The sequence below is a fragment of the Belonocnema kinseyi genome, chromosome 6 (assembly GCF_010883055.1).
Source record: "Belonocnema kinseyi isolate 2016_QV_RU_SX_M_011 chromosome 6, B_treatae_v1, whole genome shotgun sequence".
NCBI lineage: Eukaryota > Metazoa > Arthropoda > Insecta > Hymenoptera > Cynipidae > Belonocnema > Belonocnema kinseyi.
Genome location: NC_046662.1, coordinates 22,117,693 through 22,130,100, shown reverse-complemented (window position 1 = coordinate 22,130,100; position 12,408 = coordinate 22,117,693). Strand labels below are relative to the sequence as shown.

At 23.6% G+C, this 12,408-nt stretch overlaps 1 protein-coding gene across 1 annotated transcript in view; it reads left to right on the top strand.

Annotated features, from left to right (window-relative positions):
- Positions 1-12,408, top strand: part of LOC117175176 (protein lap1-like) — a 47,946-nt gene that overhangs the window by 17,419 nt on the left and 18,119 nt on the right. Inside the window, exons 6-7 of the mRNA XM_033364783.1 lie at positions 8,808-8,998; positions 9,078-9,179. Of these exons, the coding sequence (XP_033220674.1) occupies positions 8,808-8,998; positions 9,078-9,179 (293 nt within the window). The remainder of the gene's footprint in view (positions 1-8,807; positions 8,999-9,077; positions 9,180-12,408) is intronic.

Genomic DNA, 12,408 nt, shown 5'->3' with positions numbered 1-12,408 from the left:
ACCAGTTTTAGGTTCCGACGGCTTTTTTTCTAGAATAATCAATATTTTGTCTTAAAAATTTGGGAAATAATAGCGAACATGCTAACGGACGTCCCCGCACACTTTATTTGTGTTTTTTTTTTCAAACAAATTTTTGATACTGCTAACAACGTGTGTACATTTGGAGGTTATGTATGTTACAATTCTCCTGTGCGTTACTTCCAAACTACACAATATTTTTGGCCGAAAACTTTGGACTTGCAAATAAACATAGTAACTAATCTCCCGGAACTAACCCTTATGGCAGGCAATCAAAAAAGTTTATTTCATAAATAATTTCCAGATTATCGGAAAGGCAGAGATGAAAAACGACGTAACCTCAAAATAATACATATGCATAAAATTTTTATTTAGCACAATAAATTTTTTTTGTTATTATCCCTCAAAAAAGAGTCCGGGGACGTCCGTTATGATATTTTATAGCATCTACGAATGACAAAAATGAAAATTTTTAAAAACTGAATTCGGAGATTGTATAAAATATCATAACGGACGTCCCCAGACTGTTTTTTGAGGTATAATAACAAAAAAATTTATTGTGCTAAATAAAAATTTTATGCATAGCATATGCATTATTTTGAGGTTACGTCATTTTTCATCTCTAACTTTCCGATAATCTGGAAATTATTTATGAAATAAACTTTTTTGATTGCCTCCAAACAAAGTTAGTTCCGGGAGATTAGTTACTATGTTTATTTGTTTTCGTCCAAAAACATTGTGTAGTTTGGAAATAACGCTGGGTGAATTGCAACACACATAACCTCGAAATATACACGCACGTTGTTAGCAATATGAAAATGTTTTTGATAAAAAAACACAAAAAAAGTGTGCGGGAACGTCCGTTAGCATGTTCGCTATCATTTCCCAGATTTTGAAGGCAAAACTTTTCTTATCCTAGGAAAAAAGCCGGGGAATCTAACACTGAAAAAATCGACACTATTTCCTAAGCGCTATGCAAATTAATCACATTTTGCTAAATTAAAACTTTTTTGAATTATCCTACAAAAAAAGTGTGTGGGGACGTCCGTTAGCATGTTCGCTATCATTTTCCAAATTTTTAAGACAAAATATTTATTATTCTAGAAAAAAAGCCGGGGGAACCTAAAACTGGTAAAATCGACAATTTTCTAAGTATCACATGCCCTTAACTAATTTCTCATTTCAAATCATTAATATTCAAATACCATAATTTTAATCTTGTAATACTTTTAACATAAAATATTTTATAAACGGAATAAAACTGTATTTTGTACACACATTTAAAATGTTAAAATTTATTAATTTATTTCAAACAAAAAAATGTCTTTTCTACTATTAAATGTGGATTTTTAACTAAATAATTCAATGTTAAACATAACGGTTCATTTATACCTCACATCCTCACTTGGTAGACAGAGAGAGTGAGAGTGAGAGACATTTTCCGTTTGCAAGCGAGGGAGCTGTAAATAGACCATAACAGTTGAATATATAACCTAAAAAGACAAATTTCCAACGAAAAAATGTCATAGTTTATATTTTAATAAAAAAAGAATAAAATTTATACAAAAAATTTTTTTAATGAATAAAAGGTTAGCTTAATTATTGAACCGTCAAGCAGGATGACAACTTTTTGTCTACAAAAATTGAAGTTTTAAACAAAAAATAAGACTTTTCAGCAAACAATTAATTTTCCACTAAACTGATGCATTTTTATTAAAGAAAAATGAAATTTCAAACTAACAAATTATTATTTTGACCAAAAAACGCGAATTTTTAACTAAAAAATATCAATATTAAAAAATTGAAATTTTTATTTTCTGTTGAAAAAAATGAATTTTAAGCAAAAAATAAGTCATTTCCATTGAAAACTTAAATTTTTAACCAAGCACATGATCCTTCCAACAAAAAAATAAATTTTGAACCATGCGTAGTTTATCTTTTACCCAAAGTAAAGTTTAATTTTAAAATGAAAAAAATTAATTGTCAACAAAATAATTCAACTTTTATCCAAATCAACCAAATCTATTAAACACATTAGTTAAATAATATAATAATATAATTTTCTACGAAAAAAATTGAATTTGCAATCTAAAAAAAAAAAAATTTTTTTACCAAAAAGGATAGCATTTTCACAAAATTTTTGAATTTTCTACCAAATAGTTGCATTTTTATCAAAAAAGATGCAATTGATCTTAAAGCAGAAGATTTTTTAATTACAAAAAAATTGTGTTTTCATCGAAAAATGATTCCAGTTGACTCTGCAAGATCCAAAATTTGATCTTTTAATAAAAAAAATCAGTTTATATGAAAAAAATTGAATTTTAAATTAAAAAAAAAAACGATTTTTTTCAACAAGAATGGATGAATTTTTAACAAAATATTTGAGATCTCCACCAAATGGTTGCATTTTTATCCAAGAAAGGTAAAATTTTTACTAATACTGATGAATTTTTAATAAAAACCACAAACTTTTCTTTAAAAAGTTGAGCTTTTTTCCAGAAAAAATGTCAGTTCATTTTTAAACATAAAAGTATAAATTTTTAACAAAAAGTACATTTTTTACAAAATTGTCAAATTTTCAAGAAAATAATATAATAGTTTAATTTTCCACCAAACAGTTGCATTTTTATCTAAAAAAGATGACAGTTTCGTTAAAACAGATGGATTTTTAATTAAATAAAAACAAATTTTTAGAAATAGTTGAATTTTCATCTAGAAAATATTTCAGTTCACTTTTTAACGCCCAAATATTATATTTAATGTGTAGAGTTTTTAACAAAAAATTATTACTTTTTAGCCAAATTTTTGAATATTCAAGCAAGCAGTTGCATTTTTATCCGGAAAAGATGTAATTTCTTCTAAAGCAGGTGAATTTTAAAATCAAAAAGACAAACTTTCTAAAAAAGAGTTGAATTTGCAAGCGAAGTTACATTTTTATTCAAGAAAGATGAAATTGATCCTTAAACATATGAATTGAAGAAATTTATTTTTAATATTTCAATTTTCATACAAAGAAGATTCCAGTTCACTTTCTGACACCAAAATAAGAACTATAAACAATTTGCACACTAAAATGAATATTTTTTAAAGAAAATTATTAAATTTTCAACCAAATGATAAAATTTATAACTAAAGAAATAATCTTCAGAAGAAAGTTGTTGCGAATTTTCAGAAATTCCAATCTAAAAATATTTAATTTTTTGTCCATTTAAAAAATTGTGATCTGTTCAATTTTTAAGGCTTTTAATTAGAAATGATAAAATTTCTAAAGTCTTGTGATAAAATTGTCCAATTTTCAAAATTTAATCTAAAAGTTTACAAATTGAAATTGGAACGCTTTTAATAAGAAATAATTTTTGCATTTTAATCAAAATGCCACTGTTTGGTTAGAAATTAAGCTATTATACTATTTTCTTGAAAACTTAACTATTTCGTAGAAAATTTAGTTTTTGTTTAAAATTTATATTTTGGTGTTGAAAAATGAACTGAAATATTTTCTGGATGAAAGTTCCATTTATAAAAAAAATTGGTTTTCTTTACAAATTCATCGGTTTTAGTACAAAATTGATATTCCTTAGATAAAAATGTAACTATGTTTGGTAGAGAATTTAACTATTTTGTTAAAAATTCATCCTTTTCGGTTTAAAAAATTCGTGTTTTTGGATTGAAAATTCAATTTTTTTTTCATAGAAACTTATTTTTTCGTGACAAAAATTAAATTCTTGATTTTACTGAGTTAACTGGAATTTTTTTGGATAAAAAATAAACTTTTTCTGTAATAAAATATTCTTCCGCTTTCAGATAAATTTCATATTTTTTGATAAAACTGCAACTATTTGCTAGAGAATTCAATAATTTTATTAAAAAGTCATCCATTTTGGTTACAAATTCGTCTTTTTGGATTGAAAATTCAATCCTTATGGTAGAAAATGATTTCTTGTTAAAAAATTCATAGTTTGATCGTGAAAACTAACTAAAATCTTTTACAACAGATAATCAACTATTTTTAAAAAAAAATTTTTTATTTAAAACTTCATCTGTTATAGAAGAAATTTCATTTTTCGTATGAAAATGCAACTCTTTGGTTAAAAATTGTTCTTCTTTGCTTGTTAATTCAACTAATTTGCTTAAAACATTTGGATCAATCGCTTTGTTTAGAAATCACTTTTTTGTTAGAGATTTATATTTTAAGTTGAAAAGTTATCTCGTTGGTTAATAGTTTAATTATCTTGTTGAAAATTAATCTTTTTTAATCGAAAATTAAACTTCCTGGGTCAAAGTTAAACTACATTATGAAATTTTTCTTTATTGAAGGTTCGTGTCTGGTTGAAAATTTAACTGTTTAGTGGAAAATACTTCTTTTTTTTTGTTTAGAATTAATTTTTTAACAGGAAATGTAACTTTTCTATTTTTTTAAGATCAATATTTTTTAGTTAAAAATTCGCTCTTTTTTGCTGTTGAAAATAATTTTTTAGTTTGAAATTTCCTTTTTTTCCGTAAAAATGCATCAGTTTCGTACAAAATTAATTTTTTGTTGAAAATTCATATTTTTTCTTTAAAAATTAAATTTTTTTAATGAAATTTTGTCCTCTGGTTCGAAGGTACAATAAATTAGATAAACTGTTATTTATTTTTTGAGTGCAAAATATTTATTTGTTGGAAATTCGTCTTTTTGGTTTTGAAAATTTTAAATTTGTATATGAAACACTGTTTTATTCCACTTATAAAATATTCTACGATAAAAATATCATAAGATTAAAATGCTGGTATTTGAATATTATTGATTTAAAATGAACATTTAGTCGAAGAATCGAGAATTTTGAAAATGTCAATTGAATTTTGAAGTTAAAGTTTCAGCCTAACAGTGTTAAATAATTAATGAGATACTGCTTTGCATATTTTAAATTCCTGTATATGGCTGAGTTAGAAAATAATAATAAATCTTTATTGAGTTCATAAAAAAAATGATATGTATATGACAGGTGGCCGCTGGACCGAGAATTTGTTGAGACCTGAAAACCCTGGGAAATGACAGTGAATTTATTTTTTGATCGGGAATTTTACAAAAATTTAGAAGAAAAAATTTTTTCCGAGTTCGATTTCAACAGTTCTTAAAAAAATTAGTTGAATTGTTATCTTTTTCAATTATGGTATTATTCAGATTACAATGTGTAATTCGAAAATCTTTTACTTACTAAAATTTTCCATTTTAGATTTTTATTTTTAAGCTTACTTTTTTAATTTTAACAATTTTAAAATACTGCCTTGAATACTCGAACAGTTAAAATTAAAAACTTTTGAAGTCGAACATATTTGTTAAAAAACACATTTTTATTTTATGAACTGTAAATATAAATTAATAATTTTTTTAATGAACCTGTACTTTAAGCATTAAATAGTGAACAAGAATTGATTTGACAGAACGATTTTAAATCCGTTCAACGTTTAAGAATTTCCAGATTTTAACGAAAATTTTTTTTTTGAAGTGAAATTGTTGAATTTTTATGTATAAATAACAATTGTATACTTGTTATTTGTAGAAAATATTAAAATAATTTTAGGAGGAGATATTTAGAAGTATTTAAACGAATCAAAATTATTGTGCAAATATTTAAAAAATTCCCTTAAAACCTTCCGGATTCTTTTCTTACAATTTTGTAAATTTTTTAAAATCTTTTTAATTGTCCTCAATCTGCAAATAGCTACCTTTTGTTTTAAATTAATTTAGAATCTTTTAAAATCTTCTAAATATCTCTTTAAATTGCTTAAATTTCTTCTACAAATAATAAGTGTTCAATTGTTAATTATATATCAACATTTTAAGGATATTTTTTGAAATTTGCAGGATTTCCTACAAATTATAGGAAAAATTTTATTCATTTTAAAAGATGTATAGAAGTTTTGGAAAAATTTCAAAAATTATTTTTAAATTTTAAAAAATTTTAAAAACTTCTAGATTTTTTAATATTTTGAAATAAAATTTTGAAGCTTTTCAAGGATGTTTAAACTATTGAGAATTAAAATAATTTACCTTTTAATTGAAAGAATTTCAATTTAAAAATGTTTAATATTTCTAGTTGAAAATTCCTTTAAATAATATAATTTTGAAAATTTTAAAGTTCATTGATCAATTTCTTAATTGAGAGCATTGAAAATGATAACGTGGATTTATATTTTTGGAACTGGATCTGTATCTTTGACTCTATAATTTATAAAATTTGAAAGTTCTAAATTTGGCAGCTTTAAAGTTTTATTAAATTTTTTAATTTAAAATTGTTAAATTGAAAAGTGTTAGTAGTTTTAATGTTTGTTAGGAAGTGTTTTAAACTTTAAGTTTAAAAGTTCAAAATTCAACAGTTCTACTTTCAGTGTTTTATTTTGTAGTTTTTTTATTGTTTAAAATTTCAAGAATCTGGTTGAAAATTCGTTTTTTTTGGTTGAATTTCATGTTTTTTATTTTAACTTTTTTTGGTTGAAATATCAACTAACATGTTTTTGTCCAGATTTATTGTTTTCTTTTGAATGAGGATTTAATGACTTGGCAGATAGTTACTCTATTGTTAACAATTAAATTGTTGTTAAAGATTCATAATTTCAATTCAAAATTCATCTCCTTGGTTGAAAAATGAGCTATATAGTTTAGAATTAGTTTTTTCGTTCGCTGAAAATTAATTTTTTCATTGAAAATTTAACTATTCCAGTTGAGACTTTAACTATTTTGTTGACAATTTGTTTATTTTTGGTTGTTTAAATTTATTTCTTCTACTAAAAATATAACTTTTTAATATTTGGCTGAAAAATTATATTTTTTAATTGAAAATATTGATGTATTTGGGAGAAATTAATCTTCTGGGCTGAAAATTAATCTTTTTGTTAGAAATTTAATGATTTTAGTTAAAAGACTCATCATTTTAGTTGAAAATGCATGTTTTTGGTTTTAAATTGAACTATTCCAGTTGAAGAATAATGATTTTAGTGGAAAATTTCTCGCCTTAGTTGGAAATGAATTTTTAAAATGAAGATTTGACTGTTCAATTTTTGGCTGAAACTTGACATTTTTTTAGTTTAAAATTCAATATTTGGTTGTACATTTCTCTTTTTGTATTTGACAGTGCAAATATTCCGTTGAAAAGTCATGTATTTTGTTGAAAAATCCTCTTTGTGATAAAAATTAATCTATTCCAGATGACGATTCATAATTTTGTTTGGAAATTCATTAATTTGGTTGAAAATTCAACTTTTTTGAAAAATTCATATATTGTTTTAAAAATCGTCTTTCTTGGTAGAAAATTAATCTGCCTGTATTAGAGTTTTAAACAAAACCAAAAAAAAAAAATGTCCTGCATAACAGTTGAATATTCACGTCAAAAATATGAATTATCAAGAAAACAATTAATTTTCAACACGATATGTGAATTTTGAACCAAATATTTGATTATTTTACCAAATTATTTCGACAAAAAAAAAGATTTTTTGGCAAAACAGTTTCATTTTCATCACCCAAAGTGTGTAATTAAAAAAAAAAAAATTTCCCGAAACAAGAAAATGAATTTTCAACGTAATTATTTAATTTCCAGCCAGGGAGATAAATCTTGAACCAAAAACGATTTTTTAGTCAAGAAAGATAATCAATGTTGCATTTCAACACACAAAAAAACATTATTTTTAAACAAAATAGTCCAATTTTCAACCAAAGAGGTGAATCTTGTACGTAGATAGAATGTTGAAGCCAAAAAGGCGAGTTTTGTACAGAACAGTTAAATTTTTAACCAAAAAATATGAATTTTTAATAAAAATGTTGATTTTCGACAAAAAAAAAGAACTAATTTTTAACACAATACGTTAAATTTTCAATCAAAGAGATGAATCTTCAACCAAGAAAGAATTTTCGAGCTAAAAAGGCGAATTCTTTACAGAAAGAAATTTCCAACCCGAAAACATGATTTCATTACCAAAAGTTCAATTTTCTAACAAAAAAAAGACAAATTATCTACAAAAAAAAGTTTAATTTTCAACCCAAAACATGAATGTTCAAGAAAAAAGTCAACTTTCAGCCAGATAAAAATATTGCAAACCAAAAAAGATGAATTCTTAACCAAAAATAGTTGGATCTTTTTATTGTTTTATTTTCCTACGCTATAATCTTTTTTTTTAGCTGATATTAAACATTTTTTTGAAGTTCTGCAAAAAATTTCTACGGATAAAAATATATTAGAAACAAATTTAAACTTCTAAGTTTTTTTCAAATTATTTCTTTCTAGCTTATTTAAAAAAAATACTTTATACAACTCTGGGGTTCTTATTGAATAGAATACACTAGAAAAATTTTATGAGAATAAGGAATCAAAATTTATTTACTTATAAAATTACTTTTTATTCAAAATTCAGTCATGTGCATTTTTAAATTTTCTTGTTTCTCTCTTTTTCAATCTATCCAGTAAAAAGTTTTAACACAAAAATTAAAAAATCCCCTTTTTTACCTAAAATTGAATTAGAGTACCACTGTGATCCCTGTGTATTTAAAAGTATATTGAAGATTAAAATTAAAACTAACTCTTTTGTGAAATTCGTTTTCGCTGCTAGTGGATAGCACAAAGGAAGTTGAGAACTGAAGTGGTAAGATATAGTATTTTAGGTGTACCTTCAAAAATATGTTTGGTTCGTTTTTATTATAATTTAGTTCTATAAATTGTTAAAAAGTCTATTTCTCAGTGTAACTTCACCCTAACTTTTTGTAAATTGTGTTCTATGTAAATCCTAAGGCGTAATTTACAATAAATTATGTCTAGAAATGGACCAAAAAATGGGAACAATTCCTGGCTCAGTTATTGGATCCGGAAGAAGAATATGTTTTGCTGCTGAAGTTGATTCGGAATTACCTAGACAACTTCATCGAGCACCAACGCCTTATCCTAAGGAATTGCGCAACCTTGCTAGGCACGCACGCAACCTGCACCATCAAACCACGCACGATCAAAAGGTTCTTTTCAATTATAAAAATAACATTGTGTGTAATTTTAATTTTCACAATTTTGCTAATAATTAGTTTCAAATTTCAGATGCAATTGGAACGAGAAAATGTGATAAAGGAAGCAATCGTTGCCAAACCTACTGTACCCATTGTTGTCGCTTCAATGTCTGGATCTTGTCCGTCGCACGAAGTAAGCTTAATTTTAAAAAATTATATAAAAATTTCAAATATTTTAAAGATTTATTCTGAAAGTTTGTGAAATCTTTGAAATTTTTATATAATCATCTCAAATCTTTTAAAATCTTCTGAAACTTTTTGAAATATTTTGAAATATTTAAAATCTTTCTGAAATGTTTTGAAATTGTTTAAAAATCTTCTGAAGTATCTTCAAATTTCTTGGAAACATTTTTAATCTTCATGTAATTTTTCAATCTTTGTGAAATTTCAGAATATTTCATAGATATTTCACAAAGATTATACAAATACATGAAGATTTCACAAGAATTAAAATATTACAAAACATTTCAGAAAGATTCCAAACTATTTTAAGAGATTTCGGAAGAGTATGTAAAAATTTCAGATATTTGAGAAAGATTTCTTCTTAAATAAATAACGTATTTAAAGATATTTCAGAATATTTCAGAGACTTCATAAAGGTTCAAAAATGAGATTAATATTTTACAAGAATTCAAATATTGCAAAAGAATCCAAAAATTTCAAAATTTTTCAATAGATTTCAGAAGATTTTGTAACAATTTTAAGATTTAATAAATTTTTCACAAAGAGTTAAAAGATTTATTGATAAATTAATAAAATATTTCAAACTATTTCAAGAAATTTCAGAATATTTCAAAAATTTCAGAGTGATCTTACAAAGATTAAAAAACTACATAAATATTTTAAATATTGCAAAAAATTTCAAGATACTTCTGAAGATTTTGTAAAATTTTGAAATATTTCTTCTTAAATAAATAGATTTTTAAAGACTTCATATTGACTTAACAATGATTTAAAAATTACGTTATGATTATAAATAATTCTAACTATGATAAAATATTTCAAGAAGTTTCAGAAGATTTCAACAGCTTTTAAAAGATTATATAAGAATTCCAAAGATTTCTTCTGAAATAAATGAAATATTTCAAACTATTTAAGAAATTTCAGAAGGTTTTAGAGAGATTTTGGAAGATTATATGAAAATATCAAAGATATCACAAAGATTTGTTCAGAAACAAATCAAATATTTGAAACTATGTAAAGAAATTTCCGAAGATTTCATAGAGATTTCACAAAGATTATAAAATTGCATAAAGATTTCACGAGAATTAAAATATTGTAAAAGATTTTAAAAGATTTCAGAATGCTTCCAAAACATTGGAAGAGATTTCAGAAGATTATGTAAATATTTCAGAAAGATTTCACAAAAATTTAAGATTTCTTCTTAAATAAATAAAATATTTCAAACGATTTTAAGAAATTTCAGAATATTTCAGAGACTTCACAAAGGTTCAAAAATGAGATACAAAATATTTCACATGAATGCAAATATTGCAAGATTCCAAAAAATTACAAAATATTCCAATTACAAAATTGGATAAAGATTTCAAATATTGTAAAAGATTTCTGAAATATTCCAAAATATTTCAATGGGGTTTTGACTATTTACCAGATTTCAAAAATTTCAAAATATGTCAACATTTTCAAAATATTTCACAAATATTTTACAATATTTCAAGAGATTTCAGAAGATTTTATAAAAATTTCAAACACTTGAGAAAGTCTTGAAAAGATAACACAAAGATTTCGAAGATTTTTTAAATATAAAATATTTTTTGTTTAAAGAGATTTCATAAGATTTCACTAAAGATTTCAAAGGTTTCTTTTTAAATAAATAATATATTTCTAACTATTTAAAAAGATTTCAAATATTCCAAAAGCTTTAAAAAATATTTCCAGATATTTCAGAAGATTTTGTAAAAATTTCAAAGATTTATTTCTAAATAATAAAAATATGTCAAACTGTTTTAGAATATTTAGAAGATTTTAGAGAGATTTCACTAAGATGACAAAATTACACAAAAGACTTAAAATATTGCAAAAAATTTCAAGTTATTTCAGAGGATTTAGTAAACATTTTAAAGATTTCAAAATATTTCACAAAGATTTCTTCTGAAATTAATAAAATTTTAAAGACTTCAGATTGACTCAACAAAGATTTGAAAACTACACGAAGATTTCCAATAATGCAAAATATTTCAAGAAGTTTCAGAAGCTTTCAAGGGATTTTAGAAGGTTATATAAAAATTTCAAAGGTTTCACAAGAATTAAAATATTGTAAAAGATTTTAAAAGATTTCAGATAGATTCTGAAATATTTAAAAACTTTTCAGAAGATTATGTAAATATTTCAAATATTCCAGAAAGATTTTACAAAGATTTATTCTTAAATAAATAAAATATTTCAAACTATTTCAAGAAATTTCAGAAGATTTCAGAGATTTCACAAAGGTTCAAAAATGAGATACAAAATATTTCACATGAATGCAAATATTGCAAAATTTAAAAAAATTCAAAATATTTTAATATATTTCAGAAGATTTTGTAAATTTTTAAAAGATTTGAGAAAGTTTTCACAAAGATTTCAAAGACTTCTTTATAAATAAATAAAATATTTGAAACTATTTTAAGATATTTCAGAAGATTTCGAAGAGACTTCACAAAAATAAAAAAATTAGATACAGATTTCAAATATTGTAAAAGGTTTCTGAAAGATTCCAAAACATTTCAATAGGTCTCAGAAGATTTGATAAAAATCTCAAAGATTTAGAAAAGATTTCTTCGTAAATAAATGAAATATTTCAAAAAATTTCAGAAGATTTCGGAGATATTTCGGAGATATTTCACAAAGATTATAAAATTACATAAAGATTTCACGAGAATTAAAATATTGCAAAAGATTTTAAAACATTTCAGAAAGATTCAAAAATATTTCAATAGGCTTCAGAAGGGTTTGCACAATTTTTCAAGATTTAAGAAAGATTTCAAAGATTTTTTTCGTAAATAAATAAAATATTAAAAACTATTTCAAGAAGTTTCAGAAGATTTAAAAGATTTCTGAGTGATTTTAAAAAGATTCAAAAATAGCATAAAAAATTAACAAAGGTTTCAAATATTGTAAAAAATTTGAAAAGATTTTAGAAATTTCAAAGATGTTACAGATTTCTCATGAAACCGAGGCATAATGAGGAGCATATTTTTTTACAAAAAAAAAAGGTCACGAACTTACAGCTACTGAATTGGGACAAAGTCAACGAACAATTTCTTTAAAATGTTGTATCTTCAGAAGAAACTGACATAATTTAATTTTCATTTCGTTCAATTTTTAATGCTTTTGACTGATAAAAATTTAAAAAAAAAACT